Source organism: Pholcus phalangioides, unplaced genomic scaffold (genome assembly GCF_987345545.1).
Source record: "Pholcus phalangioides strain wild (caught in Gottingen) unplaced genomic scaffold, Ppha-v1.0 ptg000042l_1, whole genome shotgun sequence".
Taxonomy (NCBI): Eukaryota; Metazoa; Arthropoda; class Arachnida; order Araneae; family Pholcidae; genus Pholcus; species Pholcus phalangioides.
In genome coordinates this window covers 23,978,917-24,004,109 of record NW_028301628.1, presented here as the reverse complement: position 1 = coordinate 24,004,109, position 25,193 = coordinate 23,978,917, and the positions used below count along the sequence as shown (strand labels likewise).

Below are 25,193 nucleotides of genomic sequence, written 5' to 3'. Positions count from 1 at the left end.
TTACAAAATTTGGTTTGAGGTCGCGTGCTACATCAGATGAACTCGTGGAGGGCCACAAATTTCCCGCGTTTCACAGATTGAACATATATGTGGTATAGACCAGTGGTTCTCAAAGTGTAGGTCGCGACCCCATCAATGAACGGGGAGAGGTTTGCGAGAGGTTCTCCCAAATAAAAACGTCCGAGAAATTAATTTTTATTTTAAAAATATGTAAAAACTTATATATGCCTTTACTCGGCTGAGCTAATAACAATGTATCATGCAATGTTATTTTATCGAATTCTATTATTCAACAATCGATATATCAAGTTAATACTTATACAGCGTGATTCAGAGAGAATCATCCGATTTCAAAATTGTATATTTCTTAAAAACTAAGAACACAGAATGATAAGTTATATTTTGAAATCTTATGCTTCTTTCGTAACGACCCTGTATACGAAAAAATCCTGAAATATTTAATTCCTGAAGTACGTAAAAACCTTCACTTCACTACATTTCCATTCTAAGGCATCACATTGAGCTAGTGGTATGAATATCTGAATGATCTGCTTCACGTCATATCATATCCTGTCTATAGGGATTTTTTTTTATGGATTTTGAAATCGAAAAACTCTTCAATAAACTGCAAAATTTATTGATTTTTTTATATATAATTTGCACATCAGGCAATGAATAAATTACAATTTCGCAGCACGAAATGTGTCCACTCCTTCACGGAAGGACTGGATACCCATTATAGAGAAGAACACGGACACTAAATCTTTCGCTTGTTTAATTACGGTCTCTAAATCTTGTTTTGTGGCACTACTAAGGATATTTTATTTGAAGCCATCTTTTATACAGAAATTGATTATTCCATCGGACACCCCTGAAAAATCACGCTATCGTTTAAATATCTATGTTTTGGCTGTTATTTCTGCAACGTAACTCGATTTGAGAAATGATTGATCCCACTCGCACCGTGTTAATTAACACACACAGAAAAAGAAATGAACTGGTTGGAAGTGAATTTATTATCCTCAATTATGATAGATAAGGTTTCTCTTGTATAAGCTTTGTTCTGTTTTTTTTTTTCCTCTCGATCTTGGCGTAGTGTTTGATAAGTCTATTGTACTTCGCATCGTCTCCGTTACAGTGTATACATATACACGTAGCATGTATGTATCTAGTGTGTTAAGCAAGTCCAGAGAATGATCTAACACTGCCACGATAATTACCACGGGCATGTTTGCGAGGTGCTCCCCCCACCCCTGGCCGACTCCTCCATCTCCTCATGGCTGAATAAAATGTCACGGTGGATGTTGCGATTAGTAGCACTTGCTAATTAGACTCGATTAGCTCAGTGTGTATGTGTATGTGTGTACGTTTGATGATTAGCAGGGGTTCTGTTCTAGTGCGAATCGTGAGGAATGCACAGCGAGAAGAGAGAGGGAGTGAGAGAGATCTATATACTCTGCATACAGAGGATCTACTCGCTCTCCCTTATGGCGATAAGCTGGAATAGCAGCAGCCTCTAAGCAGAAATGTGTGTTGTTTGGTATGTGTGTGCCTGGATCCAGCGATGCGATGATTTCAGGTTATCCAATTTTGGCGGAAATCGCTTTGGTAGAAGTCTTTCGAAGGAGTTGACAAGTTCTCGAAGCTCAATATAAATGTGCGTCTGTATCAGGATTTTTAAACCCGTGGTCCGTGGACCGCCGAGAGTCCATGAGTACTTTGTAAGGGGGGGTTCGCAGAATCTCTTCATTCACTACCATTTCACGAATGACATATTTCGTGCTGCGAAATTGTAATTTATTCAATATTTTGTGATGTGCAAATTATATTAAAAAAATCAATAAATTTTGCAGTTTATTGAAGAGTGGTTTTTCGAAATTGACCTTCTGACGTTCTACGACGGTATCCATTGTGCATAGAACTTCCCACGGGTGTTCACAACGTCAAAAAGGTTGAAAAACACTAGTCTATAGGCAAACGTCAAAATTTGTTGGTGTGTGTGGAAATGATTTTATATTATTATTATTGATAAAGAAAAAAATTAGTCACAATTATAATTAAATCTAAGTAGTGATATAGGTACAAATTAAATACTGTCCGTGTGGAAAATAAAAGCATCCTTGGCATTTTCTTTCTTTCAAACCGATCACCACTCCTTTATAATGTGGGCAACCACATCATGGGGCAATTTACTTCCGAATGAGTTGTGCCAGAAGTGAACATGTGTACCTAACAGTCTAAGTACGTATATTAGTTTTGTGCGTGAATTTTATTTCTGCCATCTATTTTTCAAACTATGAGCTATGTATAAGGATTGAACATTTGTGTGTTGCTCTTTGTGGCGAGACATTTTAATCGGCTCGTATTCATACCTCAAAGCAGGGAATCACAGGCAACTAACTTCAACCGATTACCACTGCGTCACCGGTGGGGCTCAAACCCAGGTCCTCACGATGCCAATTCATTGCTATGACCACACGACCGCTCAGAGGCGGCATCTTGACTGGGAGATGCAAAGTATATAATCCCTGAAAAAATTAATTTTCCCTCACCAGAGAACCAGACATCTGCCTTCTTTGGCAGAGCCGTACCGTTGCCTGCAGGGGCTCCGGGGTAGTTTTTCTAGCTTTCTACAGCTATTTAGTTCAATTGTTGGCCCCGAAAAATTTCAGGTTCGTTCTTTGGTAAAAGATTTTCTTAGCAGCCTGCATTTCTCTCATTAAGAACTAGCGACTCCTAATTTTGTCAACAGAACATCAATTCGCGTTCCTCTACTTCAGTTTTTCCCAAAGTGGGCAGTATCACCCCCTTTCAGAGCTGATGGAATGGTCCAAACGGAGCTGTAGAAGTCACGGATATAACATAGAATCATACGGGTTGGCTTGACAAGTTTAGGAAACAATGCTCTACATGAATAATATGGTAGGACTTACAGGTAGGTTAAATATAGGTTTGATGGATTAATTTATGATTCCCATAAACAGACATAAACTTGAAATTCCTAGCGATACCAATTACTTCCATCCTCAGAAGCGCATTTATAATTGCCGATGGATCAGCCCCCCCCCCCCTTCATATGAAATACTCATCATCCAATTCACTTTAAAAATTTATCAGCTATCTCACGGATTTGACCGATACCTCATCCTAAACCCTCTCCGTAACAGTGTGGTGTGCGTATACAATATCTCAATCTATTCTGGAGAGATTCGAGAGCTACTCTAGCCCCCCCCCCCCTTCCAAAGTGTTACGCTATTCAGATCCCGTCTTGTATATAGCTGTTCAAATATTACAATAATAAACCCTTTCCTGGCAGATGATGGTAACGATGTCCGGCGGAGGGCAAAGCCAATGCATTCAAAACGCCCTATTGCATCACCCACTCAGTCAGTCCCTGAAGTAGTATAAGTGGGAGGCAAGAGATAGATCTCCCTCTCCCTCTCTCTCTCTAGGAATATACGAGGCAATAGTTATATTCCCTTCTAAACCCCAGTTGTATGGGCTCAATGGGCTGCTGTTCATACATACATATACCCCCTCTTCATTCTCTCTCTCTCTCTCATACTCGATTCCTAGGAAACTCTTGTATGCGGTAGTACCACTAGTATCGCTACATTCTGGCCGTCGGTCTCAGCTGAAATGCCAAGTGACTGATGATACTGTAAAACAGCCTCCGGAACCACGCCACTTCTGTGAATACAGACAGTATTCTCTCTACTCTCTCTCACTGTTCTCCTCCGTCCTGGCTCTGTTCCTGGGATGTATATATTCCTGATCCTTTCCAATACTACTGCTGCTTCCACGCTCATTAGCTGTACTTGAAAAGACAGGGGGAAGAGGAGAGAAAGATAGCTGTAGCGTCGTTCCTCTCCTTGCCTTGCAACAGAGCCTCACCTCATTAGGCCTTGGTAATTATGAGAACGAGGAATCTAAAAATTGTTAATTTACTGGACGGGAGAAAAGAGTCCCTGTGGGATAAGTTTTGAGATTTGAGTGTTTACATTCACCATCCTAGTACATTCGTGTTACCCCAAGTTCCTTTTGATAATGGAAACATATTCATCATTTTCGCGTCAGATTCATTAGAATCGTTTCCGAGAAATTTCGCAAATTTTTAAAGTATTATGGTATCCATAGATGAAAAAACGTTTTATTGCAATAATCACTTTTCATTCAATTTTTGATATATTTTCTGTACTATTCTATGTTTCCATCGAATGTAATCGTTGGGAAAACTTGACCTTTTAGGGGATATGCTCGAGTGTATTCGAGCGTCAATATCGAATTGGGATAAATGGAAGCTGACTGTGAAGAAATCGCCAAAAATTTTGGTTTCATATTCGTTGTTTTTTTTTATTTATTTTATCAGCATGGATGAAGAGTGCTTATTGCAGTCAAACATGGTTATACCGACACCTCAGCTATAACGTAAAAAATTGACGGTCTGGACTGATTCCACTAAATAATAATGCCATTGAACCTTGATTATAACGTCGATGAAAAGCAACCACCTTGGATATAACGACAAATTTTTGGGCACTTTTGTTTCCGTTTCATTGAAGTTTTCCCAAGAAGTTCCAAGATTGCAAATTGTAAATTTTAAGATTGGAAGTTCTAAGATTGGCTGATCACTGTGTTCTTCTGTCGTTACTCTATACGTAACGTTGAGAAAAAGATTTACTGCATGTTTGAGTCCCGACTTACTCATTGACATGACCCCTATACAAAACATTTCCGTGTTTTGTCCTTCCCCTACTATTTCCCTTGAAAAAATGCCCCTTTTTTTTTCTCAACGAAACTTGCTTCAATTCCCAATCTTTACTAGAATCTGGAGAATGAAGGTAATTTTCATAATTTATAAATTGTGTTATATTGAATATGAGGTCATTATAATATTTTCCCAGGTAATTTTTTCTTGAAATACATTTTAACAGACTTGCTTTGTAGCATTTCTTTTCTCTCCTGGGTTATTCACAAATAATATAACTATATAATTATAATATAACCAATATAATTAAATTACAAAAGGAAGAATAAATTAACCATGTGTGTGTTGCACAAGGAACAAAATCTACGGAACTAGATTTTATTCGTATCTATACGTGAAATCGTAGTTTATTTATAGCTCAATCCATAACTCAATCCCATCGAATTTCGATCTCTTATATAAAAAATGTTCTTCAACATTTTTGGAGTCGTGAGCACTTCTCTTGCGTATAACCGAAGGGAAAAACACTACGTAACTTCTCCAGCATGGTTTTCAAATCACCCTGGCGCTAACGCTAATCCTCACATATGTGATACGAATGTTTCCTGGATAATGGAAGACTCGTTATTCAGGTGACCCAGCGCGTGTATTTCAATGGTTTGACAAAGACGAGGATATTTGCGTATTGGTGGCAGGAATACCTACGTGACTGGTTGACTGACAACTTGGCGTGCTTGTCTTCTCGTTGGTCGTATCGCAACTACGTGATGTTTCTATATATTTGTACTATGACAATTGGTAACATTTATGGCGAGAATCAGGGATATTCTGTATTAATTATCCAAATTTTCCGTATTTTTCTCGATAAAGTTGGCCGCCCTAATCATAAAGAAATAATGTAAAGTATTTCATTGCCTGTGCGATTATATTTTTCGTCAAGAAAGGTCTCGAAAATGTTGAGTTTGGTTGCAACGACGCTTCGGTTATAACAACAAAATTTCGTTTTCTATTTATTTTGAAATTTTAAGTTACTGCACGTCATTTGAAAACTTTCTGTAATGGAAATTATATTTCTCAAGTCAACGGTTGCAGAGATATCCTCTGTGGAAACAATTTGGGACAGACTGTGTGTAATATTTTCCCAAACGAGCTTCAGGCGACCACCGATAGACAGCGCCTTCATTTCAATCCTATCTCATTAATGGCAGTAAATTGCAATATAGCGATATAGCCAGAGTTAGTGTTTGGCGTAGTAGCCTGTATATAAAAGTTTACAGTTATTTGAGAATGCATCTACGTTTATGAGAAACTACCCAAAAAACACCTGATATTTTTATATTTTTTTCAAAAGTTTTGCACTTCCTTCTTTCTTATTGACCTATAGAAGCCAAGCAAAAAAAGAAAGTTCTGTAAAGATCCTGTCCATCCTGACATCCATATTTCGTTCTTGATATCTTCCTCATCCTAAGAATGTCAGTAATTTTCCTTGAAAAAAGAAAAATTTAGATGCTTATATGTTTTTCTTTCTTGAAAAATCCAATATCCAAAGGCCATCGTCCGTTCTTTGAAGAAATATAAAAAAAAATTGAATAAAAATGGACGGCACACTGGCAGTGGACGGAAAAATGCTATTGGGATAGTAGAGCCGGAGAAAGAAATGATTCCAGGACGCAAAAAAGGAAAAGTAGATAGAGAAAGGAACAAGGAGGAGACAAGCCCCAAAGTCGTTTGTTACGACGATTCCTCTGATATTACTCATGTGCAACGTCCCGAACCCGTTCCGGGTGGGTTTGCCGGGTTTTCCTCAACTTTTTTCCGGACATTCGTGCCAAATTTCGCCAATGATTTAAACAAAGCTGTAGCTTGGATCGCTATGTCCCACGGAAATGTGTTCTGGTTTCGGAATCTGTCAGAAAAATAATTACAATTTGCGCACAACGAGAATTTTTTTTAAATTCATATTTTTCCGTCGTGTTCTGTAATTAATGATTGATTATTTTAATTTATTTTAGTTTCAGTAATTAGTCAACAGAGTTTTCTCTTACTTTAGCGATAATTAATATTGAGCATCTGAATTCCCAGTTGGAAAATATCCAATGACTAAATACATGAAACTGAAATGAATTATTTAAAATATTTCTTAAATTTTTAGCTTATCAACTTTTATGAAATTAATGTGAAGGTTAAAATAAATATTCTATGAATTCAATAAAATTAAAAAAAAAAATTTCGCTGTCATTAAAATCTTTCATCAGTTATGTAACAGTGGAACCTTCCATTAATGGGTACTCTTTCATAGCAGACACATCCCGTTAACGGACACTCTTTCAAATAACGTCGACGGGGCCTCAATGTATTTTACTATCCATTAACGGACACTTCTCCATAGCGGACAAAAGTTCAAAGTGTGCAAATTGCTTCAATTAACATTCTTTTTGATTTGGGAGGGACTTGCCCAATTTCAATTTATATATATATATTCGAATTAAGTAAACAAACCACGTGCCAATTTTTCTCTGTTTTGTTGATCGTTTAAGGCACGGGTATTCAACCTTTACAAAAGTGCGGGCCACTCAATTAAGTGATCTGGAACAGCGCCACAAGTTACTAAAGTTATCTGCTAATATGCCGCAAGTCGATTAGAAACTCTGAAACTGTGTTGTGGTGATCTTTAAATATGCCACGGGTCATTTAAGTGATCTGAGTTTGTCGCGTGGGTCACTTAAATGATCTGTAAATGGCCGCTCAAGTCGTCGGTAAATGTGCCGCTGGCCGGTCAAGTGCTCTGGAACTGTGTCGCGGAAATGCACCGCTGTAAATATTCCGCGGGTCACTCAAGTGATCTGAGAATGTGCCAGTTAGTTCATTCCTACAAAACTATGTGTGAGGTCGCGGACCACATCAGATGACCTCAGCGGGCAGTGGGATGAGCATATGTGTTTAAAGTATATATGGTTTAAAGTCACCGCTTGCCTTCAAATGACGGAGCTTCGTCAAAACTTTTGGACTTTTTTTTTTATTTCTTCATTTCAAATCGCAGTTATTATAGAATCCAAAACCGTTTCATTTTCCTCTTTGCAATAACTAGAATCGAAATTATTGCCAATTAATTAAAATGAATTTAATGATCTTAGCTGGATAATAAAACCTTTGAATGGAATTTTCTGAAGATTTCGGATTTTTGTTTTTTTTTCTTCCAAAAAAACTTCATTTCTCAAGCATTTTTCAAAATATTTTCATGAAACTTTACCCACTGTATTTTAAACAGCTCTGGCTGAAACAATGAACTAAAAACCAAGCCATATGTTAGAAACTTTTTGAATTGAGAGTATCAAGTATATTTAATGAAATGTAAAATGATAGGAAAAATGCGTATTTTTTCACGTATTCGCACACAATCACATGTCAAAAAAATTTTGTAGTACTCTAAAACGTTTTGTTCATTGCACGGAACAATATCAGAGCAATAATCTATGAGAAGAACATGCTAATACAAGTAGGAGGTTTTAGTGTAGAATGTATAGCAGAAGTACTAAAATATACTAATTTTACTTGTATAATTGACAATATAATTTTTTTTGCCAAAATACTCAAAATATTCATGAAATAACATTTATTATCTTAATTTTACGTCAAAACCAATGCAAAACCACGTGCGTTTTATTCAAAAGGAATTTTTTAGAAAAAAAAGAGGGGGGGGGGGGCTCTGAATGCAGGCAGTCGCTTTAACTATTAAGCGCCAAAGCCAAAATCATTCAACCCCTAAAAAGTGTCATTTAGCTTTTAATTAAGTATGCTTTCTTTCGATTTTAAGCAGGTGCAAAATAATTTATATTAAGAAAAATGTTCCATTGAGAAATCAACTTTGAGAAATGCAGTCAATTCACGATAACTCGAACTCCGATGGGTCGAATATCTGTTTAAGTAGGATAACCGGCCACTTCACGAACTGGCCGGCCAATGTCCAAATTTTGGACGTTGGTCAGGTCAATATTTAACGAAATTGGCGAAATCTCGAACTGGCCGGCCACGTCGTGAATAGGAAAATTTCGGCTTTGGCGGTAACGCACACTCATCCACTTAGACAAAAAAGAGCATTTTTTTTCCAACTCGCTGAAATAAAGTTAAAAGTTGGTTGATCTTATAAAGGAGAGGAAATATTGAATTATATTATTTTATAATATTAGTTGTTGTTACTTCAAACTTGTATATTTATAGTATGTAAAATATATTGCGTGTGAAATTTTGAAATGTTTTCTCCGAGAGGTTCTAAATGTTCTCTCAGAGCTAAAAGTTCCACTCTAAGAAAGTTTTGTTTTCTTAGCTCACTACGTATACAATAAATGGAGGGGAAAAATGAGAGAGAGAGAGAGAGGCTGAAATTCCTTTTACGAAACTGGAATTGTGAGAATTTTCCCAGTGAAATCCCTGGAGAGCGATCGCCGGGTGCAGCCGCGAGATAAAAGATTCCTCAACATTACCAGATATTTTCTCGTGGCCGCTTTTCTAGAAAATTCCGAGAAAATTCGTTGTTACCAAGGGCTTTGATAAACGTATAACAGATTAATCAATTATTATCATGTTTATAGCATAAATGAAAATTGTAAAAACGTCAAAAAATAAAGAAATTCATTTTTAAAGATTAGATTCCTATTTAAAATTTCTGCTCAAGTTTTATCATTAACAAAAGGGCGTCCCATAAATTCGTAAATAGTTTAAAAAAATCATAAAATTTGAAGAGATTGGTATATTTGAATTCATTTGCTGAAAAGTTCATCTCAAAAAGGGGAATTTTGGTACAGAAATAAATTAGTTCAAATTTTCGTCGGTAGTCAGCGATGCAAGAAATCAAGTCCCAGAATTTTTTTTCACGTAACGTTTTTTCAATCTCTTTTGTGTCCGGAACGATCGTAAAGTTTCAGCCGGAAATTCTTATTTATTTTCTATCTCAACTTTAGAACAAATTCCTTTATCGTCGATTGAAATTATTAAATTTAATTTCCTACTAAAAAAATTTTATTTCCTTTATTGCACTGTCATAGTATGAAGATTTAATTCCTCCCACGTTATCATCTTATAAGTATTTATAAATTCAATTTTCTTGATCAAATCCAGATTCTTATTAGATTATCTAGAGAATTTCATGTGAAAATATTTAAAATATATTTTCTCGACCCATTTCGTTATCTTCAAAATTTCATGTAAATGCGTACGACTCTGATCACTGTCTTCTACGATTTCATTAGAAAAGATAAGGTATTTTTTTATTCCTACGTAGAAATGTAAATCAAATTAAAGATAGATTTAGATAACAGAAGGAATATAATTTTCCATATCAAAAAGTTTATATTATTATTATTGTCATCATCATCACATAAAAGAAGACATTATAAAAGTACAATGACATGGAAAGTCCCTTTCTTTGGACATGAAAATGTCGTCTCAAGTTGGTATTTTGCCAGGAAAAAAAATGAAAATATTGTACTGAAGGGAAGAATTCTTAAAATTGTAGTCAAATAACTTCGAGGGTCGTGGCTTTTGCCAAGAATGAAAGTCCTTAAAACATGAATGTGATTTATTGGTCGAAAATAAATATTGTTAACATTACTGCCTTTTTTTTTCATTGGAAAGTTTTGAATGAATGTTGTAGTGATTTCGAGGGAAAGTTTGTGGTCCGTTGAAGTTCTCGAGAATAAACATGATGTTGTAACTCAGTTTTTGATAGGAAATTTTTTTTATTGTCCATATCCAGCTCCTATTTCTGGATTCATGGAATGAATATCTTTACTTAAGAATATGATTTATTTCGAATTTAGTTTTGGCCTGAATTTTTGAATTTATTTATTCTGTCATTAATAATTTTAAAACTGCTGTTTATACAGTAATTCAAATGTTTTCGAATGATTTTAAATGTCAATGAACCTTTTTTAATGTTTTCTAATCGTTTTGGAAACATATTTATGAAGATTTGTTATTTTACAATATTTTACAATGAATATAAGCTATTTAAGTATGTTAGTTTCATGCGCACATCTTAATGTGATCAAATCAGGACTCGTGGTTTCTGACTGATAAAAATAACTGATTAATAACTATATCCGAAAAAATCTTGGTTGTAAGTTTGATGAACATGCCTCCCGTTTGGTTAATCGGGATGGGAAAAAGCAGGTCATCTCCTTTCTCCTTCCCACAGATTGGTTTCAAAATGTCGGTTTATGGGTTTTTTTTTCCCATATTGTTGTAAAACAAGGTTTTTTATCCAGAAATTTGTGAGGAGTTGGAATGAAACTGTCTAATGTGTATCACGAATTATGATAATTTTTTAAATACTTTATGATCAAGGACGTAATATTGCGTACAAAAGCCAGTGGAGTACATTCAAACAAGTTTTCTCTTTTCTTTCCTCATCATCGTGGAGCTTTGTTGCAACCCTATAATTTTTTGTCTTCTTGGTTTTTTGAATACCCTGATAGTAATTTTTTCTCCCACATTTCCACACGATATATCTTTCTTGCAAGAGTGAAAGAGAACGGGTAGGGTGAGGGTGTAAAGAGAAATTTTAAATTCTGTAAATTCTTATCAATTTATCTATTATAGTTTTACTCTTTCATTTTCTTCTTTCTTTTCTCTTCTACTTTTTTTTTTTCATTCTACTTTACCTTTTTCTAAAGTGTGGTTAGGTTAGAACAAGGCTACCTTATTTATCGCCGATTCGTCGAATAGAGAGCATCCGAATTTCTTGTAAGCGAAGGGGTTAATGTAAGCGAAGGGGGGGGGGTTCTATAGATTGTCTTCCGGCCCAGGAGCTGTGAATGTGGTCAGTTTAAAGAGACTGAACAAATCTATATATCCTTTTACCTTCTACATTACATCACTAAGCCATTGCAAAAGCAACAGATAACAGATGTACATAGTTCATAGCGGATAATAACGCACCAATTAGGATGTTATGAACCAAGTACAGAATTTTTAAGTCAGTATGGGAGTCTTATGATCTCCTGCATCGTTTTGCAGATAGCCAACGATAACTTAATAGGGAAAACCGTCGTAGCCCCGTTGTCCTTTGCGTCGCCAAACCACTTGGGGGAAAAACTAGTATAGCGCAGGGAATCCCTGGTTCTCTTTTGTTATTTGACCAGGAAAGGGAACGTGCTAATTGGGAACGCTAGATTAGAGGAACTCACCGCTCAGTGCAACCATGGAAGTTTTTTTTTACTCACTGTCTACTATGAAGTCTAAACAATGTTTCCCCCAAGGGATCGGAATTTGTTGTGCATAAAAAGATGTAAATTTTAGATCTACAAGGTTTCCCGTAAACTTGTAGGAAATTTAAAAATTCATAAATATTTGAGAAATTGTATTTTTTGAATTCGGTTTATAAAAAAAAAGTTATTCTCACGAAGGGGGATGCTTTTTGGTGGCAAAAAACTAGTTAAAATTTTGGTTTATAGAGGGCGCTACAAAACAGCAACTCATAGAATTCGAGACCCGAAACTTCCTTCTATCTTTTCTGTGTCCGAAACGTTCGTAAAGCCTCAGCCGGCTATTCGTGGTTGAGGGGAAAAAACTCCACCAATGTCTACATCACAGTGAAAACCTAAAACAGCCCCAGTAATAGAAAAATTCAGAAATGAGCTGTTAATCGTACACCCTTGCATTTTATAGGACTGTGATTAGCATATTTCCAGTCATTTACTTTCGTATAGCGTTCTCTATGGAAAAAAATTTTGAACTCCCCTTCCCCCCCCCCCCCGTATCAAAAAAATCTTTTCGTGAGGGAACTTTCTCGCAAAACGCATTCAAATGTACCAATTTCAATTTTTATGAATTTTTTAATTATTTACGATTTTTATGGAACACCTGTCATTATGAATAGCTGAAGTATGTTAGTCTGATCGACATTTTTGCAATGTGGTTAACATTTATTTCCAACGTTATGAGTTTGCTGTTAGGACACCGATAGATTCCAGTAAGTTCTAAATTAAACTGAAAATTTCAACAGTTTTCTCAATTTGCGATCACATTGATCAGCCTGAACGACGACTAACCTTATGAAGATACGTTAGCATAATTTTTCCTGCCAAACAAGGCCAAAAATCACCGAATCCAGCAGCCCTTAACTCAAGCCACTGGTTGTGTCGGAGGGAAGAATCTCCGGGGCCATATAACGCTCGGTTGACAGGCCTTCAATGGCCCAGATCACCCAGCGTTATCGGCTTTACGCTTGGGCTGGCGTTATATCCGCTAACGCCTACGAAGCAAGAGGAGAGAAAGAGAGCAAGGGAAGAACCATCTTTCCACCTCCCGTGGTTGGAGATCCACGATGTGTACCACACTCTCTCTCTCTCACTCTTCTCCATGATGTCTTTCTTCGCTAAAACAAGATCAGAATTCAGTGATGTGAGGCCTTTGCTTGCAATCTAGACGGCTAGAACACGTTGTACGTACTAGATGGCATGCAGGGAGTTTCCAACAAGAAGGCAGTGGTGGTGATAGCGGTAGAAGTGGAGGTGGCGGTAAAGTAATTTGGAAGTATTCCAGAAGAATTTTGTTCCTTTTTTTTTTTCATTATACTTTTATCTTAATATTTCCTTCTTGTTTAGTGAGTGAATTAATAGCCCCTCTTAATGGAAAGACAATAAGTGGTAACTCGAAACAAAAGAAAAAAAAGCTTTGGGAAGACCGGACAAAAGACTTGAGCAGGCGGAATAGCTTGGCTATAGCGTACCTAGAGAGAGGGTGGTTGATGGTGGTTGTGTAGTTGGTGGCTACTTTACTCTCACGGGCTATAGAATGACATGGATTTTCGCTAATCAATGTTTTCGACGTTGTTCACAAGACACGGGGAGGGTTTTGTTCAGATATTGACTTGTAGAAGAAGATTATTGCTGATGACCTAGTTAATACAAATCGATGTGTTTTAGGCACGTCGGTGCGTGCGTGCGGTATTGATATGGACGGCAGTAGATAGAAGAGAGAAGATCACGTTGGGTAAGGGATGCCATGTCATTACAATTTCCCCCCGTGAAGTTATTAATTGCAGTTCTTAAATTAGCGCTTCGCTGTCGCTTCAGTTTGTTCTTTTAGAAGTCCTTCAGAATATTGTAACAAAGTCTTTGTTTTTTAGGGGTATAGCTTTTTGTTTTCTTGGAAATTATTACATCACGGTTCTTTTTTTTTCACACAAGTTCCTTGCAAGCAAAAAGGGAATATTGATTTTGAAAATACAGCAATTTTCATCACTTTATAAGAAAAAAAATGAAAATGCAGTAGTATCTCGACTAACGAACGCCCTGGCTTACGAATATTGATTCAGCTAACAAACATTTTTATTGAGATGGATGCTTATGCTAACTTATACAGCGATGTAGTGAGATTTCCCATGTGGCAGTTATAATGTGGATCAGGAAAATTTTGAAAACCACTTAAAAGGTTTAACCGAAGTTCTTAGTGATAATTAAGAACGAATTTTTTTTCCCATGCTATGATATTGGTCCGTTCCGTACATAGCGAAAGCAGTATGGCAGAAACCAAGATAACCAGTGATTCTAATAAGCAGCGTTTACTTTAGTAGTAGGTAATTCCAACAAAATAATCCTCCATCCTTAGTATTTCGTATCTCATCAAAATTTTCATCATGACTCAAGATAATCCAAAAGAGATCTCAACACAATAACGGTCATTCATTTATGGAGAAACAAACTGCATGAATTAGATTATACATACGCATTTTTGATGATACATCGATTTTATTTATACGCATGTTTTGTCGGCACACACTCCCCAAAGACACATAGTATAAATCTGAAACGCCTCTGATTTTATCCCACTGTTATTATCCAGTCTTACTTCAGCAGAAGGACATGGGGAATAGGGAATATACCGTCGATCGTATTGAGACCTGAGACTCCTTCAAGGGGAAATTGGAACTGTCATTCCAACATTCCTTCCAAGATTTACAGATATATATACGCACACACACATCCCTATTCTTATTTACTTCGAACCGTATCCTCCTAGGCGAGATACGCAATCTCTTAACTGTCTCTTTCCTCTCCAATACTTTTTTTTCTTGGGGTCTTCTAAATCCCCCAAGATAACCAAGCCTACCAGATCCTTCACACGGCATTATGCGTCCCCAGGGTGCCACCGTCACAATATTTGATTTCTATTTCTTTCCTCTTCTGTTTTTATTATAGTTTTATTTATTTATTTTGCTGGTATTTGTTTTTCATTATTGTCGCTCTCGACGCTGAAACTCTGCCATATGCGTAACACGGGGGGACATCTTTACTGGTTTTGATTGTTTTTTTTAGTTTTGTTTTGTGGTATCGGGGTTCCGTTTTTTTGAGAAACGCGATATGTTTAGGTGAGCAAGATTTTGTCGAATTTGTGGATCGTGTGTTTTACATTTTTGAATACATATTGAAAATTTATTTCATTTCATTTTTGTTGTTTTATATTTTATTCTTTTTGTACTGTGCTTTCGATTTTACTTTGTAGTTTTATTTATTTATTTTTTTTTTTTATTTTAGTTTTTCTTCATTTTATTTCGATATTTTGCAGTTTTTGTTTTAATTAATTTATCTTATTTTTTTAATTTTGTCCTTTTATTTTCTTCGATATCCTTTATTTTCGCTGCTCAATTTTTCAATTTTTGCTCAATTTTCATTTTTTTTTTCCATCCTATTCACTATTAATTTTTGTTTTCCTAATTCATTCTTGATTTTCATTTTTTTTTTCGACTTCGGGTCTTTTCCCTCTGTTGATAGATATATATGATAATTTTTTTTCAATATTTTAAGCTGTTTTCAATTTTCATGTCTCAGTTGTATTTAGGTCTGTTCAATTTCTATTCTATTTTCCTTTTTTAAGAAAATTACGTTTATTTTCTTTTTAATTTGGATTTTGTTCTAGCTAATTTAATTTTTACTCAATTTTCACTTGATTTTAAAATTTAATCCATTTTTACTTTTCACAAATTTTTTACTCCATTTCTATTTTTTACAAATTTTTTTCTGTACTTTCGCTTTTTTAATTTAATTTTATTTTAAATTTTTTTTCCAATATTTATTCTGATTTGATTTTTTTTTAATTTCCATATGCATTTTTCCAATTTTTTTGTCTTTATTTTTACTCCAAATTTTCTCTCAATTTTGGATTTTCTTAACATTTTTATGAATTTGCTAGATTTCTTACTAATTTATATTGAGAGAAAATCAACCGTATAATTTTCAGGTAAGATTTTCTTAATTGCGTTCTTCAAGTTCCATATTATATATTCTATTTCAACATGATTTATCATTTTCATTAAAAATATATATTGCTAATTATCCTTAAAGCTTGCTTTCTAACTTTTTAAATATCATAAGTACATTGCCGGAAGAAAAAAACAATCAAAACTAGCGTAAACAAAACAAGATGGTAAAAAGAAGAAATAGCACATGATACCAAACAATAAGCAGAAATGAAACATGATATGCTCAAACGTACAAAAATCAACATCATACGTAAAAACAATAAAAAATGAATTTATATAGCACTTAAAAACAAGCTCAAATAAAGCGTGATACGTAACAATATAATGAAATTATTCATGAGGCGCAAATATATTTGCCGGTACAATTATAATGAATGAATTTCGAAATTTTTTAATAACGAATGTTACTTACTTTTCTGCTGTTTGAATGTAAAATCGCTTGTAATTTCTTTAACACATACTTCCCAACAAATGAAAAAAAAGGACAAAAATGTTTCGAATCCAATAAAATAAACATTTCACCAAAAAAAAATTTCTTGGTATAGCATTTTATTTATTTTCTTCAGTCTATAAAGAAATTTGGAGAATAAAGAAATGGAAGTTGAAAAAAAGGGAATGTGATGTGAACTATGTGAACCTATTGTCGGAAGTGCTCACGTCCAACGCAACACTTGTCACGAACCATCACAAAACAAAATGATGCGAACGGAAAAAAAAAAAATACATGTATTTCTACAACACGAACATTTTTTTTCAAAAATATATATTTTTTGAAAATAAAAAAAGCAAGGCTCTTAATAGTAATTTTTTCCCCTGAAAGAAATACGGAACCTTGATAACTAAAATACTACATACATCCTAGTGTTAACACGTTTTGCATATTTTCACTATTTTGTGGATTTTCGAACTGTACTGGTATTAAAAATTCATATTATTTTATTAGCATATTGATGACAGCTAAGATTAAAAATATTAATATATTTTAATGGTGTATTTCTTTCGCTGTATGTTGCCCCACCTATAAACACAAATGATAACAGTCCAGTAGCATTTTTAATTTGTTAGAATGTTAAAACGGTATTACACGGCACGGTATGCATTCCTGTTGGGTGTGGCGTGCAGTATCACGAGATACTCAAGATATGATTGCTACTGGTTGAATAGATTACCATCGGGAAATGGGAGGGTTGTAGACTCATTTGATTAATGTAATGGGATTCGAGTTTTTAATATGCTTTTAAATTTTAATATAAAAAAGTGGATTTATTTAAAATTCTTAACTTTATGCGGTGAGAGGATCTTCAACCTAACGGTCGATAATAACGTTCGATTTCATATGCCCGAGTTATTGAATACCTCATACAAATTGCATTCAGTGATTGGTATTATGTTTCAGCTTGAGTGTGCGTCAAAGTTGCCATATGGGCTCCATTCTTCGGATAATTAGTATAGACGGTGCTTGCAATTTGATTGATAACGGGGGCAGATCTTTCACGCACTTATTCTATGCTTTTCTTTTCAATCTCTTCAGCGGCATTCACGAGATATTTCGTCTCAATTGATGTATGGAAGCCACACTAAGTAAGTGTCAGTAAGCCACACTATTGCGCTTGTTCCAAGGGGAAAAAGGATCGTCTTTCTATGGTAAGTGCGGTTGGCCGGTATACATGAGTTCCTGGGTTTGATTCCGGTTGGAGAGGACGACACTTTTTCCCAGTTCACCTCAGCATAATACCAATACTATTTAACCGTACACGCACTTCGTACACATTGCTCTACGGGGGCACTATACCCGGCACAAATTCGGGAAGGGTTATCTTCATGGAGAAAGATGCCATATTTTAAAGAGGGTTTGGTTATTACCGCTGTGGTGGTTATAATGCGGATAAGTGAAAATTATAAACCTGTCTATAGGGGTTAAGCTTTTTCCATTGACAATAGACTCATTGATCCATGAAATCTTCTATTAGCTTTACTGCTATATATCAAACAAAACAATAGCAAATCTAATATATCGAATATAATAATCTAATAATAATCTAATAAAATAAATAATAATAATAAATAATAATAATAAATAATAATAATAAATAATAATAATAAATAATAATAATAAATAATAATAATAAATAATAATAATAAATAATAAATATAATAAATATAATAAATAATCTAGTATAATAAATAATCTAATATAATAAATCAAATATAACAAAAATTAGCAAATCAGAGTTATCACTTCACGCTATATCAAAACATACTGATGATGAGCAGCAGTGTTGGCCTTTGCAATCTGAACGGACAAAAGCTCTATACTAACCACAGAACTGAAATTGTTCTGGACCAACTCAGCCTATTTGCTGATAACGTTATCTTCAGTTTCCGCAATGGAAAACGGAAATAAAAGTCATATCAAAGGTGAAATTGTCATTAATTGCACAATTTAGTTGCATTGTGCATTTATATAGAACTTAAAAGAGTATTTACGAGTGTGTGCTAAATACGGAAAGGAAGATGTCCCCTCTACTTGTTAATACAAGATATACTTTCTGTTTTATGTGTAGATACGGATTTTTCGAAAGAAAAAATTTCAGCTCTGTCTCTTACAGAGAATCAAACCCACGCCCTCTCGCACTTTGGACGAATGCACTATCACTACCCTGTAAGAATATTTTATCAGTTTCTATTGCTTAGTGGTAGCGCACCATCCGGAATGAGAGAGGGCGCGGGTTCGAGTCCCCGTGGAAGCAGTGGTGATGTTTGTCTTTTCAAAAGAAAACTCAGCCATCTCGTTGGGCATTTTTCCTGTTGTGGTGTTGTATTGTTATTTGAATTTGTATAAAAACAATTGGTTTCCAGTACATCTTGGGAACAAGTGACAAAATACGCTGCAAAATACGAATCGATATTCATACAAGTTCAATGTAATGAAAAATCTGCTCAAGATATTCTTAACCAAACGTATGCATTTAAATACGTATGCTTTTGCTCATATGTATCTTAGTAAGTAGCAAAATCATGTTTTTCCAAGAATAGCATCTTTTCGTACAAAAGATAAACCCAAATTCCTACAATGCTGAAACCCCTTGGGGAACTACCATTAGATTACTATAGATAGCTTCACACTGCTCTGTATATTGCATTTGTATGAATAGAAGCTATCATACCCATATCCCGACGGATATATTCCGGAAAAGAGAAAGACAGGGTTATCAGTGTTGTTATTGTTGGCGATAACATTCATTCTTTTTCAGGTAAACCGGATAACTAGTTCCTTTGAGATCATTTACACTGTTCCAAGTTCTTGTATGTTTACCATGTTGAAACCTATGTAACCAGTACCAGAAGCAAATAACAAGAAAAATGGGAGGTTTTCTTCTAAGAAAAAGATTTTTATTTTCTTACTTATCAAACAAACATTCGCAGCTCAGAAAACTCCAATTTTTCCTCTCGCTTTCGGAGGAGAAGACAATACTGTTTATCTGAGGAGAAGAATTTAATGTGTTCTTTTTTTTGGGGGATTTCCTTTTTCCTATTTTCCTTACTTTTTGGAAGTCTTTCTTTTTTTTCTTTCTTTCCTTTTGTATTCCCGTCTTCTCTTCTTTCGACGTCTTGTGTATAGGGCTTCTGTAGTTTTCTTTGCTCTTGAATGAAATTCCCTGGAGATCATTATAATCTACAGAAAAACAGGAGAAAAAAACAAGGAACCTTTTTTTCTTAGTTTTTTTGTATTCGAAGAAACTCTGGCTTCTTTTGCATTTTTTTCCCCCTCACTATCTTATTTTCTTGAGGAACAGTTGGCTTATTTCCTTACCAAAATGGAGATTTAAATGTTTAAAGCGAAAAGACTGGAAATGCATGCATTAATAAAGTAAATGTTTCAGATGTTTAGAATATATTTACGTCTCTCTTTTTTTTGCATTCCCTCTTTTTTTTCCCTTCGGTACTATTTTTTTCAGTATTGATGTCATGATTTATTATTATTATCATCACTATTCGCGTGACACCTGAGTCGGTTAATGTATGATTTCTGTTGATCGATGCACGAGTTTATAGTAATTTTCTCCATGGTATTATTTTCTGGCCAGGTATTTTCTTGAAATAATACAGGTGATGGTTCATGTGAATAATCAAGTGTAGGAATTTTATTTTTGGGAGTGTAGTTCATCCATGACCCATTTTGGTTTAATTTATATTCTGAACACATATTCACCTTTCCAGGAATTTTTTCTTAAAAAAATAGTAACGAAAATATATTAATATTGAAAATAGTTTTCTGAAGGAACTTGGTGGAACTTATTTTAGAACAGTGTTCTTCAACCGCTGGTCCTGGGACCGGTCCGTGAGAACTTCCTGCCAGTCAGAACTATGTCGACTAATTCGTATCACCACTACATAATTTTAGAATAAATAATTAATATGCAGACTACATACTTTGTATTTGGTGCCGGTTCACCAGTTATTTCTCTCATTCTTTTTTTTATTTATTTCTCCATGTATATTTTTGCCAGTCCTCAGACTATTCCTGTTATTTATTTATTGTTGGTCCTCAAATTTTTTCTCTTGTTTTTCTCCCGTCTGCACATTATTGCTCCTATTTTTTTATTTTGCCGATCTACAAATTATTTTTCTTGTTTATGTACTTTTTGCCGGCCCGCGAAAACTTAAAACCATTTTCACCTTTCCGCGGTGTAAAAATGTCGAAGAACATTGTTTTAGAACAATACACAGAAATTAAAGAAAAATAATAATGGAGAATTTATGCACACACACACACTCGCTGGATATTTGCTGTGATGGACCAAAAGGCCTTTGGCTATGTTCTTATTGGAAAGCACTATAGCCATTTGGCCATGATTTTATTCAAAAAAAATTACTAGATCGGAAAATTTGAATAAAGCCCAATCACTTGCATTGATATAATTATGTTACAGAAAATCTGTTTAGGACGGGAATATGTCTGAGGAACTGTAGAATTAATGGAGTTCAAGAAAATATTTTTAATAAACTGTTTTGTTTATATTCTTTATATTTTTCACATATATGAATACATTTTTACAATTTAATTTTTCTTATATTTTTAGCAACCCCGGCAGAAACAGAGACCGACATCGCCTTATACGTCGGATTATTCGTTGCTGTAGCCGTGTTCATCGTTGTCGTTGTTGCAATGGTACTGCTAGTGAGGAGAATTAAAAGCAGGGATCCTTGCATGTACAGAGGAGCAGTAACTGGTATGTCATACTCAATTAACTACACACGCAAATTTATTGCCAAATATCAAAATACATAGTCATTGTAATTTAAAATCATTATCTGCTTTTAAACAGAAAATTTTTATATTGTGTTAAATGTGGCACAATGCGCTTAGAGAAAAATTTTTTTTACTCAATAGTACTTTTTTTACACTCTCCTTATTAATTGGATTGAATTAATGATATTATTAAGCAAGAAATATATCTCGTCGAACATGAAATAAATGCATTAGGATTGCTATATTTGTTGAAATGTTTAGGAAAGTTTTTCGTGATTTCTTCAACATTACGCTATTTGGGAAAATGAATTAAAATTTTGTTTCTTTTTTAAAAAAATTCCGAAATCTGCTTTACTGATTCAAAAAATAAATATTCGTAATCAAATTAATTATTTTAATCAATCTTCAACTATTTCATCCCTTATAATGCCATTGCTTTGTTTTTTCAATATTTTCTGAAATTTTTGTTCCTAATACATCTTCAAACAACCACAAATTTCTTCAGTAAATTAAAAAAAAAAAGGTTTTAAAACACATTATCATAATAACAAGACCTACTAGTGCACACAGATAACAGTATTAATAATTAGTCTTTACGTTTTCAATCTAATGCAAAAAACCGAATACAAATATAGAATTTATAATTAAGCTCTCTCACACTGTAAAAAAAGTTAATTGAAAATCGACTCTAGCATCAGCTAGAAATACCGAAACGTCTATGTATCGATATTCCATTGTATTTATAAAAATACCGTCATAAAGAAATATTTGTTTTTATAGTCTCTTTATATACAATTTATATCACAAAGTAAGAAAAAATAATAAATTGCCCTTCCTAAGCTAAATTGATATCAATAGCCCTTCTGCGAGACAAGACGTATATATATATATATATATATATATATATAATCAATAAATCTATAAAAAAAATTCGGAAATCAATTTAGAAAGTTTAATCAAGAGCTTTTATTCTTGAGAAATCTACAGGTATCAAAAGGTAAAAAATTGCTTTGTCGTATAACGGAATAGGAAAAAAGGAAAATTTAATATATAAAGGGGGGGCTTGTGGGGAAGAATAAAACTACATGATAAAAAGTTTTCCTTTCTTTTTTAAATACAAGATTTTTTTTTTCCTTGAAAGAAACATAACAAAAGTAGAGAAACAATAATAAAAGAATAAGTTTTTCCCCCCATACATGGAGAAAAAGAAGCATTTATCAAAGGGCGCAAAACACAATAAATCTGTTGTAAAGCGTCAAGGCTTTTAACCGATATTGGAGTTATTTAGTTTTTTATTTTTACCTTTTCCGATGAAAAATTGAAGTTTTTCCCTTCATATTTATTTTTTTTCTCCTTGTAATTCTCCGGTAAGACTGCACTTTAATCGAATTTCAATTTTGACTTCCTTTGTCGTATTATATATATCTCCCATTTTTTTTTTTTTTTCTCCATACCCCTTTCTCATTCTTTATACTTGCATAAAGAAATATTTAATTTTAGCGAAATACTGACGACATTTATACGTATAGAATTTTTTTTTTTTCACTTTTATAAAGCTCAACCCCTTCCACTGTTGCATGCATTGTATTAAAATAAATAGTAGATACTTTCAAAAGAAAAAAAAAAATGAAATAATAAATTTACTTTTTCCCGATTTTCCCTTTTTTTTATACGATTCTTTTGTAAATTAAGAAAAAGGAACGAGAGAGAGAGATAATCTTGGAAATAGTGTGAGATGAAATTGATTCAAGTTTTATATGTTTTTCGTTTTTTAACGTTTGATTTTGATTTACGAGCGTTCGGAATGTTGGACAATCGTTAACCATGTCAGTGCCGATAATGTTTTATTTTTCCCATGGGATCGTGATTATTTTTTTCTTTCGTGATTGGAATTCAGATAAAAATCTGATTACTTTCTGTAGCGACTGAATGGGATTTATTGATTTTATTATTATTATGAGTCGGGAATTATTAGACAAGGTTCGGAATTGATTGTAGTATTGAAGAAAAACATCACCTTGATTCGTATAATTTTCAGAATTTACAATTTTATTTTATTTATTTTTTTTTTTTTGTGAGAGAATATAAATTTGAACGGTTTTACTGTAGTACTATTTGGAGATCTAGACTCAAAGCATTCGCGTTGAGCATGCAGTACATTAAGATCAATTTTTTTTTTATAAATTTTTGAAAATTGGTATATTTTGGAATACTTATGTGTGGATTTTTTAACGCACGCACACTTTTACGTTTTTCAAAATCCAAAGTGTTTGAGAAACTTACTACTACTACTTTTGGTCTCAAACACTTGAGAAAAAATTCAGTTTAAAGTAATTAAATTTTTATTATTTTAATTTCCAACTTTAAATATTTTAATTTGAGAATTTTTTTTTTAATTTCGATTTGTATTATTTCATTTTCACATTTTATTATTATTGATCAGATTTTTTGTGCATCCAATTTCAATTTTTTTCATTAATTGTTTTAATTTTTTAATTAATTGTTTCAATTTTTTAATTAATTGTTTCAATTTTTTAATTAATTGTTTCAATTTTTCCATTAATTTCTTCAATTTTTTCATTTAATTTTAGGTTGTTTAAATTAAAATTTAGATTATTTATATTAAAATTTAGACTGTTTACATCAAAATAACTTTTTTGTCTTATTTTTCAATCAAAACATTTCTAATTTTAAATATAATGAATATAAATTTTGAATTTATTGGAATATCAATTATTTTCAGCTTTGAACGCAACAAGTTTTTAATTTTCGATGATTTTGCATTTTAGCATCATAATATTGAATTCCAAATGTTTTCAATTTTGAATATCTAATATTTTGATCTGAAATAATTTTAATACCATAATATTTTATTTCAAACATTATCAATGTCCAATAGCGCAATTTCTGCTCTTAAGTGTTTAAATTTTCGACTTCAAATATTTTTAATTTTAAATATCACAATTTTCATTTCACATATTACGATTTTTGATCGTAAATGTTCTCAATTTTGAATTTTACAAGTTTTGAGATAGACGCTTATTTTAATACCAAGTAAAATTGTCTGTTGCAATATCTTTTTATATAAAGTCGAACCCCGATAAAGTACCGACCCCGTCAGGCACCAGAAAGTTTCGATGAATAAATCTTCCATATACGGTATAGTGATTACGTTGGGTTCAGCGGTGATTGGACGCCAAACTCGTTATAGCGCTAGAATTCTGCGAGACAAATATTGGCGTTAAATGGGGGTTCGACTGTATTTGAGACGGAAGAAAAGCACCTTCAAAATCCAAAAAACCCTTGGCCAAAGTACCCTTCTGACACAAATGCGAATCTTTTCACCTCGGGTATGTCGAGTGAATGAAATATGACGTACTCCCAGCATTTTGTGGGTCAAAAGTAAATATGTCTCTATATAAAAATATGCATAAAGGAACGTATCATCCTCAGAGAGATCAGAGGATGCCCGAAAGATGCGACCATTATCGCATCTGAAGGATGTTGAACAGCACTTTATCGTAAAGTTCCCTTGGATAATTTCTTGAAGTTTTTGCTCTTCTATGTGAGGGGATGAGAAAAATCTTTTTGGGATTTCGAAAATACACAAAGTAATTTTTGTCTCCTAAAATATGCAAAAGATTTTGTTTCTGAAAATATACCAAACTGGAGTTTTTGTCCCCATGTTTTCGGTAGGAAAGGCCATGGCATTATCATTATGATAATAAATCAATTTGAAAGTCGTATATTCTATTTATGCATTATAATTTGCTAGAAATTTGAATGAATTTTTTTTGAACTACGAAACTGGTGTTTTCCCAATATAAACCTAATCAATAAATGAATAATATTTATTATAAAAATAGAAATGCTATTTCGTTTATAGTCTATAATTTGACTGCGTATAATATTTAATTCAATGGGAATTCCGATGGTATGTTTTGCTGGTTATTTTTTGAACTAAAAAGATC

At 33.6% G+C, this 25,193-nt stretch overlaps 1 protein-coding gene across 4 annotated transcripts in view; it reads left to right on the top strand.

The window, feature by feature from the left end:
• unc-5 (netrin receptor unc-5) overlaps window positions 1-25,193 on the top strand; it is a 304,266-nt gene that overhangs the window by 255,538 nt on the left and 23,535 nt on the right. For all 4 annotated transcript variants that reach the window (XM_089254776.1, XM_089254778.1, XM_089254775.1 and 1 more), the window contains one exon: window positions 21,053-21,202. In XM_089254776.1, coding sequence (XP_089110902.1) covers window positions 21,053-21,202 — 150 coding nt within the window. The remainder of the gene's footprint in view (window positions 1-21,052; window positions 21,203-25,193) is intronic.